The 20,867-nt window shown below is 37.0% G+C and overlaps 1 protein-coding gene across 11 annotated transcripts in view; it reads right to left on the bottom strand.

Annotated features, from left to right (window-relative positions):
* ARFIP1 (ARF interacting protein 1) overlaps positions 1-20,867 on the bottom strand; it is a 131,415-nt gene that overhangs the window by 82,093 nt on the left and 28,455 nt on the right. For 6 of the 11 annotated variants that reach the window (XM_077846404.1, XM_077846403.1, XM_077846401.1 and 3 more), the window contains one exon: positions 1,660-1,761. In XM_077846404.1, coding sequence (XP_077702530.1) covers positions 1,660-1,752 — 93 coding nt within the window. In that variant the 5' untranslated portion in view covers positions 1,753-1,761. Of the gene's footprint in view, positions 1-1,659; positions 1,762-15,105; positions 15,130-19,497; positions 19,587-20,867 lie in introns of those variants that run through there. The other 5 variants (XM_077846407.1, XM_077846406.1, XM_077846399.1 and 2 more) reach the window with 3 other exon arrangements.

The following is a 20,867-nucleotide window of genomic DNA, read 5'->3' as shown; positions in this document are numbered from 1 at the left end:
TCATGATCTAAAATATCACATTAAAATAAAAAAATTTAAAAAATAAAGGATTTTGTTTTTAAGCATATGAACTAAAGAGTCCTATTTAAACTATAAACTAATTCAAATTTCTTTCAACTATCACTTTGTCAAAAATATGAACACTATATTTTTTCATTTTTTAAAAATACTTTATTTATTTACTCATGAGAGACAGAGAGGGGCGGGGGGGCAGAGACACAGGCAAGGGAGATGCAGGCTCCATGTAGGAAGCCCAATGTGGGACCTGATCCCGGGTCTCCAGGATCATACCCTGGGCCAAAGGCAGGTGCCAAACTGCTGACCCACCCAGGGATTCCGAACACTATATTTTTAAAGTTAAAGTTGTACAGAAGCACCTGGGTGACTCACTTGGTTAAGTGTCCAACTATTGGTCTCAGGATCATGAGTTCAAGTCCCACTTCGGAAAAAAATAAAGTTGTACATATGTATCAAATGTAATATAAAGGGATATTTAATGTAAATATCTCCAGAGATAATAACCATCACTATCATTTCTAAGACTATCCTAGGCATATCGCTTACTTTATTTCATTTAATATCAATATCCCCATGAAAGTAAGATTCTCATTTATAATGATTAGAAACAAAAACTAGAAGAGATTAAATAAATACTTGCCTAGGGTTACACTGCTAGAAATGGCATAGCGGAAATGTGCACCCAGATTATCTCCAAACCCATAGTGTTTCCATATGATACACTAAATTTTTCCTTTTTTTTTTTTATATTTTATTTATTTATTCATGAGAGACATAGAGAGAGAGAGGCAGAGACACAGGCAGAGAGGAAGCAGGCTCCATGCAGGGAGCCCAATGCGGGACTCGATCCTCGGTCTCCAGGATCACGCCCTGGGCCAAAGGCAGGCGCCAAACCGCTGAGCGACCCAGGGATTCCCTTTTTTTTTTTTTTTAAAGATTTTATTTATTCATGAGATACACACAGAGAGAGAGAGAGGCAGAGATACAGGCAGAGGGAGAAGCAGGCTCCATGCAGGGACCCTGATGTGGAACTCGACCCCAGGTCTCCAGGATTACGTCCCAGTCTGAAGGCAGCGCTAAACCGCTGGGCCACCGGGGCTGCCCAACACACTAAATTTTAATTTCAAATGAGAGGCAAATCAAAATTAAAAGCATCTCAAGATTCATTTTCCACTGAGTCAATATGCCACTTTAGAAAGTATACAGCAAATTCAGGAGAAGCCTTTAGAAAGTAAACAGCAAATTCAGGAGAAGTCTGTTTAGGAATTACATACTAAGGACACATAAAAAACAAATCAGTGCCAATTTTTGAAAGGTTAATCTAAAGTTAATATTTTTTCTTATCACAAATAAAACTAAATAGTTTTATAAAGTTATATGCCAAAGTCATCAGATACACTCTTGCTCTGGTCATAAAAAGAATTACTAATGAGAACATTAAAGCCTAAATGCTTACTGGCTGAGGGCTTAATCTTAACAAATCACTAACATGACCCACCTAGTTATCCCTACATGGTAACAATAGATTCTTAACACTTCAGCCAATCTCAGAAAATATTCCTATATTAAATGCTATTACTTTCTTCTTAACATTTAAGGCCTTAGCATGATTCTTTGTATTAAGAGAAAGAAAAGTATTACCCTATTAAAGCCATGTTCACGAGAGTCATCAACTTCTCCATTACTAGTCACTGGAATTTCTGCTGCTGAATTTTTGGGAGATTCTTGAGCCATGCTAGACTCCTAGAAAAAAAAAAACAAAAAAAAAAAAAAAAAGAAGAAGAAAAGAAAGATTAGAAACAGTTGTAAATAACACTAAATCATAAAGGCAGATATTCAAGACTATTCATGTTTATAGCACTTAAAAGCCACTATTATAGCATTTAAAAAAATAATTACAACACGTAATAAACATGACACTAATCTAATAAAAAAAGCATCTGCCCTTTAAAACTGCAATCAACTTAAAATTTCTTGTTTAAAAATAAGTTACTTGTAGAACCCAGTGGGCAACAGCCTTGCCTCACAAATAGTGTTATGATAGACTACCAGCTACAATTGAAAAAAAGTATCACAGAAAGCCAAACTTGATTTTTAATTCCACGACAGCAACTCTACTTATCCTGTTGTACATAATGGGATTCTAGGTCAGCTTTTCTACAGAGTTTCCCCGATAGAACAAAAACTTTTCAATCTCTACACTAGTCTAACACTCTGGTTTTACTGTTCTAAAAGTCAAATAATGTTTGGGGTGCCTGGGTGGTTCAGTTGATTAGGCATCTGCTTTCAGCTCAGGTCATGATCTCAGGGTCCTGGGATCAAGCCCCACATCGGCTCCCTCTTAGAGGGGAATCTGCTTCTTCCTCTCTCCTCTGTGCCTCCCCCCTACTCAAGCTCTAATAAATAAAATTTTAAAAATAGTGTTTAAAAATAAACTCCTAAAAAAAATAAAAATAAACTCCTTAATTTTATAACCATTATTTTCTATAAAATGTAAATTTATTTCAGAAACTTAATATGGTTAATCAGCAACAGAAAGTTCTTTATTTTTTTATAATAAATTTATTTTTATTGGTGTTCAATTTACCAACATACAGAATAACACCCAGTGCTCATCCCGTCAAGTGCCCCCCTCAGTGCCCATCACCCATTCACCCCCACCCCCCGCCCTCCTCCCCTTCCACCACCCCTAGTTCGTTTCCCAGAGTTAGGAGAGAAAGTTAATTCTTGTTGGTAAAAACTCTCCTTGTTCCAACTGCACATGCTTGTAAAAAGCATATGTGGCTACAAGTTAAAATGAGAATTTTATACTGGTAAAGGATTTTTTTTTTCTGGTAAAGGATTTTAAAAATGATCTATTTTTCCTCATTCTAAAAATTAAAAAACTTCAGCGTAAATAGCTAAACCATTTATTTCACTTTTCACAGAGAACAGGTGCCATTCTCTACTCCCAGCCCCCCTCCCTTTTAAACCAATAATGGCTTTAGAAGTGTTAGACACACACTCCCACACACTTTTAACAATAGTGCCCACTAAAATAAAGACTTTGACAAAAGTATGTTAGAAACACAATTGATATTTAACAGTATGTGTTCTAATGTTCAAACCTGAATCCAGCTGCTACCTCTGAATCTGCACTGTACAGAATTACCAAAACTAAACCAAACTAAAATATATGTGTGTGTGGGTGCCTGGCTGCCTCCGTGGGGTAAGCATCTGCCTTTGGCTCAGGTCATGATCCCAGGGTCCTGAGATGGAGCCCTACCTGAGGATCCCGGCTCAGCGGGAGCTTGCTTTTCTTTTCCCCTCTGCCTGATGCTTCCCCTGCTTGTGCTCTGTCAAATTAAAAAAAAAAAAAAAAAGTATGTGTGTGTGTGTATGTGTTTAATGTACAGACTTGAATCTACTGCCAAGAGTATTAAGAGGTTCTTTGATTTTCTCTAGAAGAATTTTTTTAAAGATTAAAATAATTAAGTGCTGTCATACTTAGCTTATGCATTACTCATTTTGTTTTTAAGGAGTTAAGGACAGGATCAAGGCCAAGAACCTTTAAAAAAAACCTGCACTATACTTTTGTAATTTAGGGAATTCTATTACAGTAAGTCATACTACTAAAAGCAAGCACTAATGCAAATAGGTTTGTGGCCTAGTCTTTACTTTGATGAAACAAAAAGGTCTTATTAATATATTGAATGATACCTAACAATATTTTTCATATGGTGTGTATATCATTAAGTATGTGAGATAGAAGATATTGTCAAGTATATGAAGGCAGGACTTAAAGTACTCTATTAATAGTACTACGGACCAGCAATGCTCAAACTTTTGGCCTCAGGACCCCTTTACATTCTTAAAAATCATCAAGTACTCCCAAAAAGCTTTTATTTATGTGGGTTATATCTATCAATCTTTACTGTATTATAGAGTAATGCTATAAATTTTAAAAGTATTTATTAATCCATTTTAAAGATGTCAAATTGAAATTGGTTAGGCCAATGAAAAAAGAACTTTCAAAATAATGTAAAATCCTGCTAATATCACTTAAAACATTTCACAGAACACTTACTTATTTCCTTGCATTTTTTTTTTTTTTTTAAGATTTTATTTTATTTACTCATGAGAGATACAGAGCAGGAGAGAGAGAGGCAGAGACACAGGCAGAGGGAGAAGCAGGCTCCATGCAGGGAGCCCGACGTGGGACTCGATCCCGGATCTCCAGGATCATGCCCTGGGCTGCAGGCGGCGCTAAACTGCTGCGCCACCCGGGCTGCCCTTTCCTTGAATTCCTAAATAGATCATAAAAAATACTGATCTTTTTTTTTTTTTGATGATTTTTTTTTTTTTAAGCTGTGTTTCAGAGCTTCTGGAGACTGGTTGTCCCTCTCCCTCTGCTCCCCCACTGCATGCATGGTCTCTTTCTCTGCCCTGCTCCCCCAATTAATCAATCATAAGTAATAAAGAAGATATAGGTGGATGCTGTGTTGAGTGGCTCAGTTACTCCCTCTGGGACCAAAGCCCTCAAAGCCTGACACCACGCTCAATCTAAAATCATGACCTGAGCCGAAATGAGTTGGTTGCTCAACTGACTGAGCCACCCAGGCCCCCCTAAAGTAGTATCTGTTTTAAAAGAACTTGAAATGTCTTGTTTAGAGGATATCTGACTACTTTATGCATAAATTTACAGAAATTCACTGATCTCTACTAGAGAAACACTTTTATAGTCCCCAGTTACAGGAATGGCCACTAACTGAACCAGAGAACCAGTGACACTAGGCTGGCTGATCCACAGTTCACACAACCTAAAAGACCAGGTCAGAAAAGTATTGCCCAGCAGAAGAAAGAGAAATTTCCTGAGCTAATCAGACTCATTTGAAGTGTAAGTTAGGAATGCTCAGGGCAGCCCAGGTGGCTCAGCAGTTTAGGGCCGCCTTCAGCCCAGGGTGTGATCCTGGAGTCCAGGGATCGAGTCCCACACCAGGCTCCCTGCATGGAGCCTGCTTCTCCCTCTGCCTGTGTCTCTGCCTGTCTCTCTCATGAATAAATAAATAAAATCTTAAAAAAAAAATTAGGGATGCTCAGAGAATTAGTCACCTGGGGTATTGGAAGACAAATGAGAGCAGAAGAGAAAGAGTTATGTTGATGACAGGTCACAGCTTAAAAATTCACAAACTCGGGATCCCTGGGTGGCGCAGCGGTTTGGCGCCTGCCTTTGGCCCAGGGCGTGATCCTGGAGACCCGGGATCGAATCCCACGTCGGGGTCCCGGTGCATGGAGCCTGCTTCTCCCTCTGCCTGTGTCTCTGCCTCTCTCTCTCTCTCTGTGTGACTATCATAAATAATAAATAAAATTAAAAAAAAAAAAAAATTCACAAACTCTAGTAAAGAAATGTTAAACTTATCAAAGTTTATTGACAGTGTTATCTGTGTCTGGTTCTTCCTTTCTGAATTATGACCTTATGAAAATCTTCTGTTCTTGGATTTTTAAAAAATTGTGGTAAAAAACGCATATCATACAATTTATCATCTTAATCATTTTTTAAAAAGATTTATTTGAGACAGGGAGATAGAGATTATGAGAGAGATAGCGAAAAAGAGCACATGCAGGGGAAAGAGGGAAAAGCAGACTCCCTGCTGAGCAGGGAGCTCAATCACGACCTGAGCTGAAGGCAGATGCCTGATTGAGCCACCCAGGCGCCCCCATTTTAATCACTTCTAAGTGTACAGTTCAGTAGTATTAAATATAGTCACACTACTGTAGACTCTCCAGAACTTTTTCATCTTACAAAACTGAAACTCCACATACATTAAACAACTCTGCATTTCCCTCTCCCCCAAGCCCTTGGCAAGCATCATCCTACTTTCTGTTTCTATGAATATGACTATTTTGGATACCTTATCAGTGGAATCATATAATATTTGACTTTGTGACTGGCTTATTTCACTTAGCATAATGTCCTCAAGATTCATCCATGTTGCAACATATATCAGAATTATCACCTTTTTATTTTATTTTATCACCTTTTTATTTTATTTTATTTTTTAAAAATATTTTATTTATTTATTCATGAGAGACAGAGAGAGAGAGAGGCAGGCAGAGACAGGCAGAGGGAGAAGCAGGCTCCATGCAGGGAGCCTGATGTGGGACTTGATCCCTGGACTGCAGGATCACGCCGAGCCGAAGACAGATGCTCAACCGAGCCACCCAGGCGTCCCCTGAGCACCTTTTTATATGCCTGTTGGCCATGTGTATATCATCTCTGGAGAACTGTCTACTGAAATCCTTTGACCATTTTCTAAATTGGGTTGTGTTTTTATCATTGAATCATAGGAGGAAACTGAATTTCTATATTCTGGATATTAACCATATTGGAAATATGGCTTGCCAATATTTTCTCCCATTCCATAGGCTGCCTTTCCGCTCTGTTGATTGTGTCCTTTGATGCACAGACATTTTCAATTTTGATGTACTTCAATTTGTCTATTTTTACTTTTGTTTCCAGTGCTTCTGGTATCTTATTTAGGAATTCTTTGCCAAATCCAATGTCATGATAGTTTCCCCCTGCATCTTCTTCTAAAAATGTTTATAGTTTTAGGTCTTATATTTAGATCTCTGATCCTTTCTGAGCTGATTTCGTATATAAGGGTCCAAATTCATTCTTTTGCATGTGGGTAATTCAGTTTCCCAGCACCATCTATTACTGAATACTTTCCTTTTTCCATTGAATGTTCTTGCCATCTTGGATTCTTTTGAGATTCCTACTTTCCTCATTGCTACTGCATTCTTACAATATACCCAGATTACTTGTGGCTGTTGGAATTAAGTGTCTGCTTCTTGCAAATAAGAGACACTAGTTATTTGGTCTCTAATTGAATCTGGAAGACTGAGTTAGCTATCTAAATAATCATCACTCTTTCAAACCGTAAGATATATTCTTTTTTTTTTTAAAAGATTTTATTTATTTATTCATGAGAGACAGAGAGAGAGGCAGAGACACAGGCAGAGGGAGAAGCAGGCTCCATGCAGGGAGCTTGATGTGGGACTTGATCCTGGGACTCCAGGATCATGCTCTAGGCCAAAGGCAGGCACCAAACCGCTGAGCCACCCAGGTGTCCCATAAGATATATTCTTACTTTCTTCTCCCTAAAAACAGCAGGTGATTCAACAGGAGTTTACTATCTTCTAGGCAATGTACATAGGATAAAACAAAAATAGAAATCAGGTCTTAGGCTTACATAAACTGTACTGTAGACAAAAAAAATAATTATAATACAGTGGGGGTGAACACCAGAGGGAAGCACTTAAAACGGTTTTATTTATTTATTCATTTATTTATTTATTTTATTCATTTATTCATGAGAGACAAACACACACATACACAGAGGCAGAGACACAGGCAGAGGGAGGAGCAGGCTTCATGCAGGGAGCCCAATGTGGGACTCGATCCCGGGACTCCAGGATTACGCCCTGGGCCGAAGGCAGGCGCTAAACTGCTGAGCCACCCAGGGATCCCCAGCACCAAGCGGTGAGCACTAAGAGGGAAAACTTAATAAGCAATGGTATTTAAGCTGAATCTTTTAGGATAACAGATTGGGACACAGAAAAGGAAAGATTCTAAAAGGAATAATAGCAGCATAGTAGGAAAAGAGTTTGGTATATTCTAGAAATTGCAAGTAAAGCAACTTTGCTGAATGGTGATTACCCATTCATATACTCACTGGTTCAACTAATTTACTGAGCACTTTAATGTGCCAGGCACAAGTTCAGACACACAGAACAGAGTGGTGAACAAAACAGACCCTCATAGAGCTTACATTCTTGTTGGTGAAAAAACAAATAAATATGCCTATCATACAATCATAAGTGTTAATGGGCATGTATATGTACACATATGTTCATGCATGTGCAGTTTTAAAAAGGCTAGGGGAACATCAGAAGTTATTAACATTTTTGTAAGACCTGAATAAAGTGAGGGAGTAAGTCATGCAAATATTTGGGAGTACAACATTCTAGGCGAGGGAATAGTAAATACAAAGACAAAAAGTTGAAAAGAAGCTCAGCTTTGCAGGCAAAGACAGTAGGCCATGTGGCTTGAGGGGAGGATAAGGGAAGAAGAAAGGAAATGTCAAGAGACAGCCAGGGGCAAGAACATGTGTGGCTTTAGAGACCATCATAAGAACCCATATTTTATTTTCAGTGATATAAACCACTTGAGGGTTCTGAACCTAAGAATGAAATGATCGGACTTACATTTAAAAGGAACACTCTTTTCCTGCTGCATTGAATTAAACTATAAGTGGACAAAGGCAGCAGCAAAGAGAATAAGCAGGAGGCTAACAATAATCTAACCAAGAGATGATGGTGGCCTAGAAAGTCAACGCAGCTTTATTAATATCTGTTTTAGTCAAAGCTTCATTAACATAGCTAAGAGGAACATTTCATAATGATAAAAGGATCAATTCATCAGGAATATATAATAACCAGATATATGTATGTTTGTCCCAATAACAAAATTTCAAAATAAATGAAACAATGACAGAATTAAAAGGGAGAAACACAGAAGTCCATAATCACAGATTTTACCACCAATCTCATAGCAATTGAAAGAACTAGACAAAGAAAATTTGCATAGACATAGAAGATCTGAACACTATCAGCCACCTTGACTTTTATAGAACAGTAAACTCAATAATGTTAGGATACATATTATTTTCACACAAATATGACACGTTTAGCAAAATAGATATTTAGAGCATAAAATAAGCTTCAATAAATTTTAAAATACTAAAACCATATAGTATATGTACTTTGACCACAGCAGAATTAAATTACTATCAATCATAAGATATCCATGACCACATCACCAAAATTTGGAAATTAAATAACACATCTAAATAATTAATGGGACAAAGAAGAAATTAGCTTTAAATGCTGATATTTTAACAAAAAAATCTTAACCCAATGATATAAGGATGCACGTTAAGAAAACAAAAAAAAGAGCAAATTAAACTCAAAGTAAGCAGTATGAAGGAAATAATAAGGAAATAAACACCAAAAATCAAGGAAATAGTACAAAAACTGGCCTAATACTTCAATAAGCTTAAGCTCATGAGAAACGAAGAGATGAAATCTTGCATGGAAGAGGAGATTTCAATGACAGCTAAGTACATGTACAATATGATTAGTTCACAAACAAGGAGAACGAGAGATGCAGAGGACATTATTGGAACAATTGTGGGTTAAACAATAGCACTGTGCCAATTTTCTAATTATATAATTTTGATAAATGTACTGAAGTTATGTAAGAGAAAATCCTTGTTCTTAGGAAAAAAGGGACAAATATTTGTAAATCACTCTCAAATATGAGAGTTGTACTCTCAAAAAGGAAGTTGTATATACAGAGAGAGAGACTGTTCAAGTAAATGGGACAAAACAACAGTTGGTGAATTTAGATAAAGAGTTAAAGCTTTCAGTATAGTATCTTATCAAAAGCTTTTAAAATAAAAGTAACAAGGAAGCTATAAAAATATGCAGCACGCTATCATAATGGGCTTCATACTGCCAGACAAGTGTGGACTTCATTTTGAAAAGGATTAGGAAAAAAGCAGCAAGAGAGCTTGATCATTTATTTTAGAGAATAGTCTCATGGGAGATTAGACTGAGGGGAAAGAAGGAAAGACTCCATATAGAAAAACTAATTAAGGGGAGACTCCACATAGAAAAACTAATTAAGGAGGATCCCTGGGTGGCTCAGCGGTTTAGCTCTTGCCTTAGGCCCAGAGTGTGTGTGATCCTAGAGTTCCGGGATGGAGTCCCACGTCGTGCTTCTGCATGGAGCCTGCTTCTCCCTCTCCCTCTGTCTCTGTCTCTCTTTCTGTGTCTCTCATGAATAAATAAATAAAATCTTAAAAAAAAAATCTAATTAAGACACTACTTTACAGTTCGAATAAGAACTAATAATGATCTAAATTAAGATTGTGGGAATAGAAAAAGGTGGATTCAAGAGTTATTTAAAAAGAGGGGTGCCTATGTGACTCAGTCAGTTGAGCATCTGACTCTTGATTTTGGCTCCGGTCATGATCTCAGAGTGAGATCCGGAGATCAAGCCCCGAGCTGTGCTCTGGGCTCAGTGTGGAGTCTGCTTGAGATTCTGTCTCCCTTTCCTTCTGCCCCTCCTGCTTGTGTGCATTCTCTTTCTCTCTTAAAAAAAAAAAAAAAAAAAATCTTAAAAAAAAGGGGGGGGGGCAGAAGAGACAGAGTGACTGGATTGTGGAAGACAAAAAAGTAAAAACCATCTAGGATGATTTATGCCTTTTCCTGCCCCATACCCAATTTGTGGTTTGGACAATTAGAAAGACAAATATGTCATTCACCAAAGTGGGAAAAGGAGAGGTTTATTTGGCTTTGAGAGGGTCAGAAAATGAGTTTGTGTTGTAGACATTCTGAATTTGAGAATGTTTGTGGGGTATGTAAGTCCACTAGCACATCGGGAATTTCAAAATGCAAGTCTGAACACATTAGGTCTGGGAGTTAACAATATAGGGATGTAGGATGGCATGGACTGATAAGAGGGAGAAGAGAAACTGAAGAGAAGCATCCAATGGAATATTAAGGGGTAGAGGGTAATGCAAAAGAGATGAAGAAGATGGTAAAAGAGTTCATGATGCAGACACAGCAGAGAAAATTATAACAGTAAAACTATGTATTGTTTTAGTTTATAACATGCTCTGAAAATGAAAAGTATGATAAACTAATACCACTTTATGCCATAAAGCAGGTAACAGGAATATTCATTTGCCAAAAGATATACAAATATTCTGGTTATTACCTGTTCACTTTCTTATCCACAAAGAATGACCTATTTTTAGAAACATCATTTACTAAACCTTACAGAAGTGAAAATTAATAACTAATACACAAGTTGGTAGAATAGGGCTCAAAACCAAAAACTCCATGTCCTCTCCCTGAACAAAAACCATTCATAGTATTTCACTCATGCTTTAAACTGAAATTGAATTTGAATTTAAATTTAAATTAAACACTCAAAATAATTATACAAAAGGCTTTGGGGAATAATTATGACCTTTAGAAATAAAATTAGACTCTCTTCTGTTCTAAGATTCCTGTTATTTAAGGTTTGTTATGGTCAGATTGTTTGTATCCCCCACTCCTCAAATTCACATGATAAAATCCTAATACCCACTGTGATGGTATTAGGAGGTGGGTCTGATAGGAGCTGCTTGGGTCAAGGTGTTTAGAGTCCTCATGAATGGGATTAGTGTTCTTAGAGACCCAAAAGAACTCTTTAGAAGAGGGCTTTCACCAGAACCTGATTTTGCTGGTATCTGATCTTAAACTCCCAACCTTCAGAACTGTGAGAAATAAATTTCTGTTGTTTATAAGCCACCCTATCAGTGTTTTGGTCTAGTAGCCAGAACAGAGTAAGACAAAGTCCTTCACAATAGGGTCCAATCAACTTTTCAGGCTTCACGTCTCATAACATTTACCCTTCTAAAGATCTACTAAATCTGCTTGCAGTTTCTGGAATGAAATGCACTCTGCTTTTGTGAACATTTGTTCAAATGGTTTCCAATGTTTAAAATGTTCTTCCATCTTCATATCTAATAACATCTTGCCCATAATTTAAGACTCAAATGTTAGCTCTTTAAAAACTTATTCCAGAGCCTTGGAAAGACAGCACGATATAATGAGAAGGAATGTTAAAATACCAGATCTACAATATGGTAGTTATTTTGTGATCTTTGTTACTTAATCTTATTTTTCTTATGCATACAAATTAAAAAAAAAAATACACATCTCAGATAATGCTTGAGGGAGGATGTATTCAAAGCACTTATAAAGAGTACCTAGCCCATAGTAAGCATTCACTGAATAAAAGAAAGATGCTTCTAATACTGTGAGTAAATGTTTAACAACCAGTTTTCCAAATTAAAAATAATAAATTTTAGAGGTGCCTGGGTAGCTCAGTTGCTTAAGCATCCAACTCTTGATTTCGGCTCAGGTTGTGATCTCAGAGTTGTGAGATGAAGCCCTGTTTTGGGCTCCAAGCCTGCTTAAGATTCGCTCTCTCCTTCTCCCTCTGCTTCTCCTGCTGGCGTAATAATGTATAGGCTCTTCCTATCAGGAATACAAGGTACTCTCTCCCTTTTCACTGGGGTCTACAACTGATGATGAATGGTAGGGCGTAAGAACTCTCACTCTGGCCTCCCACCTCCATTTTAGTGAGGCTTCCTATATTAATTTTCAGGGAGTCAATACTCCCCTATGGCAATTTCAAGCTTCTAACATGTCTAGAGATGGGAAGAGATGTGCACTAGCACATCATTATATAGTATTTCCATTAGAGAAACACCATAAACACAAATAATCTCAAGAGCACAGCTAATAGTGTGAAGTACAGTAAAATATTTAGGAACTGGCAAGTTTTGAGTTATTTACTGTTTTTAATATATATCTTTACTATAAATTTATAAATCTTTATTTTCAGATAATGCCTGTATTTAAGAACTGGCTTATAAAATTCTCAGAAATTTAACAAACAGGTCAGTAGGAATTTAACAAACAGGTCAGTACATACCTGATCCACCCTTACTGTATTATCTCCAAGTCAGAAAATAAGTACTGGGCACACATATTATACAGTTCAATCTCTGGAAACAATGATGAGATATAAACTTTAAAGAATTTTTAAAAATCCAATATATGGATATCATACACCTGATTATAATGTTATTTGTTTGGAGATGATCTAAAACCATCCTCATGTGGCAGACCTATGTATCTACAGGAGATTAGATTTACTACGATATTCATTAACAAAAAGGTAAACACATTTTACTCACTTTTTATTTTATAAAGCAACAACAAAGTCATGCCTTTTCTTCCTACGTTTTTTTTTTTTTTTTTTAAGATTTTATTTATTTATTAATGAGACACAGAGAGAGAGAGGCAGAGACACAGGCAGAAGGAGAAGCAGGCTCCATGCAGGGAGTCCAACGTGGGACTCGACCCCGGGTCTCCAGGATCACACCCTGGGCTGCAGGCAGGCGCCAAACCGCTGAGCCACCCGGACCGCCCTCTTCCGACGTTCTAAATTCATATGATAATTAAGGAGAGCAAAGCTGAGCAAATACTACACGACTGGGATACTGCTTTGTGTGCTGACAGTAAAAGTGCATTTATTTTTACAGTAAATTATTTTCTTGACTCACATGTACTAGAATGCACTTTAAAAGCAGAATTAGCCTTGTAACATGAAGAGAAATGCAAAACCAAAATAACGAGTCCAGAACTGACCCTGAGAGTTAATATATTCTACAACCAAAAACATGCAACTGGATACTAGCTTCTTAAGTCTTTTCAGTGGATCAAACTGGGGATAAATTAACATAGCATATATCTAACAAAGATTTTATTTATTCATGAGAGATACAAAGAGGTAGAGACGTAGGCAGAGGGAGAAGCAAGCTCCCTCCGGGGAGCCCGATGTGGGATTTGATACCGGGACTCTGAGATCATGTCCTGAGCCGAAGGCAGACACTCAACCAACAAGCCGTACAGGCAGGCGTCCCTAATAAAGATTTTATAGTTGAGTGTTTCATCCCTAAAAGGTATACAGCAAAACCCTGAAAAGTTTCATTCATATATGCCAATGATTCTCAACCTTCTCTCCATCTTAGAACTAAGGTGAGAGCTTTTTAAAAAATACCACCACAGAGCAGAGAGGCTTGGGAAATTGGTGGAGTAGGAGGACCCTAAAATCATCTTGTACCACATTTAAAACTAGGTATCACTTACATCCAAGTAAATAAACTGGAGACCCATCTGAAGATTGGTTCCACAACTAAATGTAGAGGAACCATATTGGAGAGGTTAAAAAGGACAGAAACAGTGGTCTGGAGCTGCCAGCTTGGAGAGGGGGAAATGTCAGAAAGCTCAATTGAAAACCAGAGAGGCTTAATACCATGAGTTTGTATAGCCATAGGACTTGGGAGCCTGGAACTTTAACAGTCAGCTGACTTTGCCCTGGGCAAACTTGAAGGGAGTGTGCTGGGGGACTTCTTCGGGCACAAAGGAGTTGGCAGGTGCCATTTTCCTCCTCTGCCCCCAGCATAAACACAGAGCCGCCTGAGGGAGGGGGTGCTGCACAGACACTTGCTACCTAACCTGTTAGCAGTGTGTTTTCAACAAGTTTTCCAGAGACATACCCACTCCACGCTTGTTGGCCTGGACCCTGAGCGCAGTGCAACTTATGCTAATGTGGCATGCACAGGCATTGTAACTGGGCACCGTATGCACAGATGCCACACCACTAGCCACTGCAGCTGCAGTGCACTGCTGCACCCCCAGGGATCCTGCCTAGGACAAGTGGTTTGATGCAAACTTTGCTAACACCATGGTTCTGACCCCAAGCCCTTCTATGGTTATGCCTCCCTAGAGCCAGCTGCCTGGGTCTCACTAACATCACAGACAGCAAGCACACCCCACAACAGGCAGGGAGTCAGGGAAGATGTCTGAACTAAAATGAAAAGCAATAGACACAATAGCAGGATGCCAGAAACACACAGAGGAGGCTCCCCTGAAATGCCAGATTCTGGTGAACAGAGGACACTGTACTGCAGGGCACTACAAAATCTCTTCTTCATAAAACCACTACTTTCAAGAGATGACTTTCCTAACATAGAGAACACAAGTAGAAAAAAATGAAGAGACAGAGAAATACGTCCCAAATGAAAGAATAGGACAAAATTCACAACAGGAGAACTAAGTGAAACAGAAGTAAGTAATATGCCTGATACAGAATTTAAAGTAATGATCATAGAAGACTTCAGAAAAGGCTGTCAGAAAAGGCTGTGAGGACATTAGAGACCTTTGATGAAAAAAATTAAAAAAATAACCTACCACAGTTGAAGAACTCAATAAATGAAATTAAAAATACAATAGATGGAATAAGTAGTAGGCTACAGGAAGCAGAGAAATGTTATCAGTGACCTGGAGGATAGAGTAATGGAAAGCAATCAAGTTGAACAGGTGGAGACAAACAAATACTATATAATAGAACAGACTTACAGAATTCTGTGACTCCATCAAGCATAATAATAATATTTGCATTACAGGAATCCCAGAAGGAGAAGAGAAAGGGGGGCAGAAAATGTATTTGAAGAAATAACAGCTGAAGACTTCCCAAATCTAAAGAGGGAAACAGAAATATATATTCAGAAATCACAGAGATCTCCAAATAAATTTAACTCAAGGAGGTCCCCACCAAATGCATATTGTAACTAAAACAGCAAAAAATAGTGATAATGAAAGAATTTAAAAGTCTGCCAGAGAAAAGGAGAGAGTAACATATAAAGGAAATTCCATAAAGCTATGAGCTGATTTTTCCCCAGAAACTTAAGTCAGGAGAGAGTGCCATGATACATTCAAAGTGCTCAAAAGAAAAAAAAATCTGCAGTGAAGAATACTTTATCTAGAAAGGCTATCATTCAGAATAGAAGGAGAGAGAGTTTTTCTGACAAACAAAAGTTAAAAGAACTCATGACCACTAAATCAGCCCTACAAGAAAGGTTACAGGGGACTCTGTGAGTGGAAAACAAAAAACAGAAATGTGAGAAAAATAGGAAGCACAAAAGAAAAAGAAAAGTATAAAAATCACAAGCACAAAATGAAAAAATGTAAAATATGATACCAAATATCCAAAACATGGAGGAGAGAGAAGAATGAGTTCAAATTTAGGCAACCATCAGCTTAATACTGACTGCTATATGCAGAAGATATATACAAATTGAATGGTATCCACAAAGTAAAAATCAGTGAAGGATATACAAAAAATAAAGTGTAAGGAATCTAAGTATATCACTAAAGAAAACCAGCAAACCATGAAAACGTAAGCATCAAAAAAAAAAAAAAAAGACAAGTAACAAAATGGCAATAAATACATATCTATCAATAATTACTTTGAATATAGATTAAATATGCTATATCAAAAGACATAGGGTCACAGATTAAAAAAAAAAAAAAAAACTCACGATGCAGGGGTGACCAGATGGCTGAGTTGGTTAAGCATCCAACCCTTGATCCAATCCCCCCAATCATGATCAGCCCAGGTCATGATCTCAGAGTCGTGAGATCAAGCCCACAACAGGCTCCATGATGGGCATAAAGCCTCCTTAAGATTCTTTCTTTCTCCCTCTGCTTCCCCCACCCCACTGCTTATGATATCTCCTTTCTTTCTCTTACTAAAAAAAAAAAAAAAAAAAAAAAAAAATCCCAAAAAGAAAATAAGTCCCATCTATAGACTGCCTACAAGAGACTCATTTCAGACCTAAAGACAACCTGCAGGTTGACTGAGGGGATGAAGAAACATTTATCATGCAAATGGATGTCGAAAGAAAGCCAAGATAACAATACTTATATCAGACAAAACAGACTTTTAAACAAAGACTATAACAAGACACAATGAAAGACACTTAAAGGAAACAATCCAACAAGAAAATATAACAATTGTAAAAATTTATGCACCCACCATGGGAGCACCCAAATACATAAAACAGTTAATAATAAACATAAAGGAACTAATCAATAGTAATAGAATAATAGTAGGGGACTTTAACACCCCACTTACATTGATGGACACTTTATCCAAACAAAAAATCAACAAGGAAACCACGGCTTTGAATGACACAGTGGATCAGATGGATTTAACTGATATATTAAGAACATTCCATCCTAAAACATCAGAATACACATTCTTTTCAAATGTACATGGAACATTCTCCAGAAGAGATCACAGATTAGAACACAAAACAAGTCTCCACAAATTCAAAATACTGAATGCAGCTTTTCATACCATGCAGCTTTTCTGACCATAACGTTAATAACATTAGAAATCAACTATAAGAAAAAATCCAGGAAGATCACAAATACATAGAGATTAAATAACATGCTACTAAACAATGAATGAATCAACCAAGAAATCAAAGAAATCAAAAAGTACACAAAGACAAATTAAAAAGAAGATGTAATGGTCCAAAACCTTCAGGATGTAGCAAAAGTGGTTCTAAGAGGGAAGTTTACAGCAATACAGGCTTACCTTAAGAAGCAAGAAAAATCTCAAATAAATAACTTAGTCTTATACTTGAAGGAGCTAGAAAAAGAACAAACAAAACCTTAAGCCAGCACAAGGAAAGAAATAATAAAGATTAGAGCAGAAATAAATGATATAGAAACTAGCAAAAAACTAAAAAAATACTAGCAAAAAAAAAAACCCAACAGATCAATGAAATCAGGAGCTGGTTCTTTGACAAGATCAACAAAAATGATAAACCTCTAGCCAGATTTATTAAAAAAAGGGGGTTGGTGGTGGTGGAGAAAGGACTCAAATGAAAAAAATATCACAAAAGAAAGGGGATAATAACCAACACCAAAGAAATACAAACAATTGTAAGAGAATATTATAAACAACTATATGCCAACAAATTAGGCAACTTAGAAGTAATAAAATTCTAGAAACACGAATGTGCCAAAACCAAAGCAGGAAGAAATAGAAAATTTGAAAAGACTGATTACCAGCAAGGAGAGTGAGTCAGTAATACAAAATCCCAACAAACAAAAGTCTAGGACCAGTTTCATAGGCAAATTCTACCACATTTATAAAGAGTTAAAAACCTATTCTACTCAAACTATTTCAAAAAATAGAAGAAGGAAAGGGGGCCTGGGTGGCTTAGTCAGTAAAGTGTCTGCCTTCAGCTCAGGTCATGATCCCAGAGCCCTGGGCTCAAGCCCTGCATAAGGCTCCCTGCTTAGCAGGGAGTCTGCTTCTCCCTCTCCCACTGCCCCTCCCCCCACTCATGCATGTGCCCTTTCTCTCTCTAATAGATAAATAAAATATTGGAAAAAAAAAATAGAAGGAAATCTCCCAAATTCATTCTATGAGAAATCACCCTCATAACAAACTAGATAGCCAACACAAAAAAGGAGAATTACATGCCAATATCTCCCATGAACATAGATTCAAAAACTCTGAACAAAAAAATACTAGCAAACAGAATCCAACAATATATTTAAAAAAATCATTTACCACGATCAAGTGGGATTTATTCCTGGGATGCAAGGATAGTTCATTACTCACAAATCCATCAATGTGATCCATCACAATAATATGAAAAAGGATAAAAACCATACAATCAAAAAAAAAAAAAACCCATACAATCATTTTGATAGATGCAGAAAAAAAGCATTTGACAAAGTACAACACCCATTCATGATAAAAGTCCTCAACAAAGTAGATTTAGAGGGAACATATCTCAATATAATAAAGGCTACATATGAAAAACCCACAGCTAACATCATACTCAATGGGGAAAACCTGAGAGCTTTCTCCCTAAGTTCAAGAACAAGACAAAGACTCACTCTCATCACTTTTATTCAACACAGTACTGGAAGTTCTAGCCATAGTAGTTAGACAACAAAAAGAAATAAAAGGCATCCAAGTTCCCAAGGAAGAAGTAAAATTTTCACTATTTGTAGATGATATGGTACTGTATATAGAAGATCCCAATAATTCCACCAAAAAACGACAATCACTGGTAAGTGAATTCAATAGTCTCAGGATACAAATACATGCTAAGGGCAATAATGGACAAAATAATGGACAAAAATCAATGTGCATAAATCTGTTGCATTTCTATACACTAATAATGAAGCAGTGAAAAGAGAAATAAAGAAAATAATCCCCCCCAAAAGAAAATAATCCCATTTACAATTACACCAAAAATAATAAAATAGGAATAAACTTAATGAAAGAGGTGAAGATCTGTATTCTAAGAACTATAAAACACTGATGAAATAAATTGAAGATGACACAAAGAAATGGAAAGACATCCCGTGCTCATGAGTTGGAAGAACAAATATTGTTAAAATATAAATACTACCCAAAGCAATCTACAGATTTAATACAACCCCTATCAAAATACCAACAGCATTTTTCACTGAGCTAGAAATAAACAATTCTAAAATTTGTAGGGAACCACAAGACCCTAAATAGCCAAAGCAACCTTGAAAAAGAAAAGCAAAGCTGGAGGCATCACAATTCCAAACTACAAGTTATATTACAAAGCTCTTTCCCTCTCTTGCTCTAAAATAAAAAAATAAAATATTAAAAAAAGGGGGGGGAGGTCCTTCTGATCAAGGAAAAAAAAGGGGGAATCACCTGGTGAACTTTTAAAACTATTTTTAGGGACACCTGGGTGACTCAGAAGTTTAACACCTGCCTTTGGCCCAGGGTGTGATCCTGGAGTCCCAAGATCAAGTCCCACATCGGGCTCCCTGCATGGAGCCTGCTTCTCCCTCTGCCTATGTCTCTGCCTCTCTCTGTGTGTCTCTCATGAATACATAATATCAAAAAAATAAAAAAAAATAATAAATAAATAAATAAATAAAACTATTTTAAAAACTTACTGGCCAGGGTGCCTGGCTGGCTCAGTGGGGGCATCATGCAATTCCTGATCTTGGAGTTCTAAGTTTGAGCCGAGATTACTGAAATAAAACTTGAAAAAAAAAAAAAAAAAAAGAAAAAGAATCACTGATCTGATTCCCTAGATTCTAAACACACACACACACACACACACACACACACACACACACACAACTTTAGTAGTGGGAAGGATCTATGAGTCCTTCAGTTCATCTAGATTAAAACCATAAATCAGATACAATCATACACTTGTTGAAATGGCCAAAATTAGAAACAATGACAAAACCAGTGTTAAGCAAGTATGTAGAGCAACTAGACTCTTCTACACTGTTGGTGCAAGTAAAAATTGGTAAAAATTACTTTGGAAAACTATTTGGCAGTGCTATTAAATTTAAATATATACCTATCCTAGGACTCAGCAATTCTACTACTGAGCCACCCAGGCATCCCAATTGGAGCATGTATTTACTTTTATAAGAATTTGCTAAACATTTCTCCAAGTGAAGCACTTTATTACATTCCCTCCAGCATTGTATGCAAATTCCAGCTACTCTTTGCCAACATTTGTCAGTCTTTTTAAACTTCAGCCCATTATAGTGGGTATGTACTTGTATCTTAATGTGGGTTTAAATTTCATTTCCCTGATGATGAGTGACGTTGAACACCTTTTTATATACTTACCTTTCATATATTTTCCTTTGTAAAGTGCCTGTTAAAATTTTGGCCATATTTTATTTGAGTTGTTATTACTAAGTTGCAAGGCTCATATATTATTATATACATATTTATATATTTGAATACCAGTCATTTGTCAGATGTGTGTATTTATATATTTGAATACCAGTCATTTGTCAGATGTGTGTATTACATCTATTCTCTTCCAGTCTGTGGCTTGCCTTTTCTTTTCTTTCTTTTTTTTTTTTTTTTTTTTTTAAAGATTTTACTTATTTATTTATGAGAGAGACAGAGAGAGAGGCAGGGACACAAGCTCCATGCAGGGAGCCCAACATGGGACTCCATCCCAGGTCTCCAGGATCAGGCCCTGGGCTGAAGGCGGCGCTAAACTGCTGAGCCACCCGAGCTGCCCGCCTTTTCTTTTTTTTTCAATGGTATCTTTTGAAAACAGGTTTTTAATTTTGATGAAGCCCAGGTTATCAGCGTTTCTCTTTTATTATTTGATGGTTTTTGTGTCCTAAGAAATATTTGCCTACTCAAGATCATTATTTAGTCTAGTAAGCCCATTTCTGTTACAGTGATTTTGATCTTTGGCACTTCTTTTTGGTTCTTTCCAACTATTTCGGTATCTCTGTTTATATTGCCCATCTGTTCATTCATGCTGTCTACTTTGTCCATT

The sequence above is a fragment of the Canis aureus genome, chromosome 13 (assembly GCF_053574225.1).
Source record: "Canis aureus isolate CA01 chromosome 13, VMU_Caureus_v.1.0, whole genome shotgun sequence".
Lineage (NCBI taxonomy): Eukaryota > Metazoa > Chordata > Mammalia > Carnivora > Canidae > Canis > Canis aureus.
This window is presented reverse-complemented; position numbering and strand designations above follow the sequence as displayed.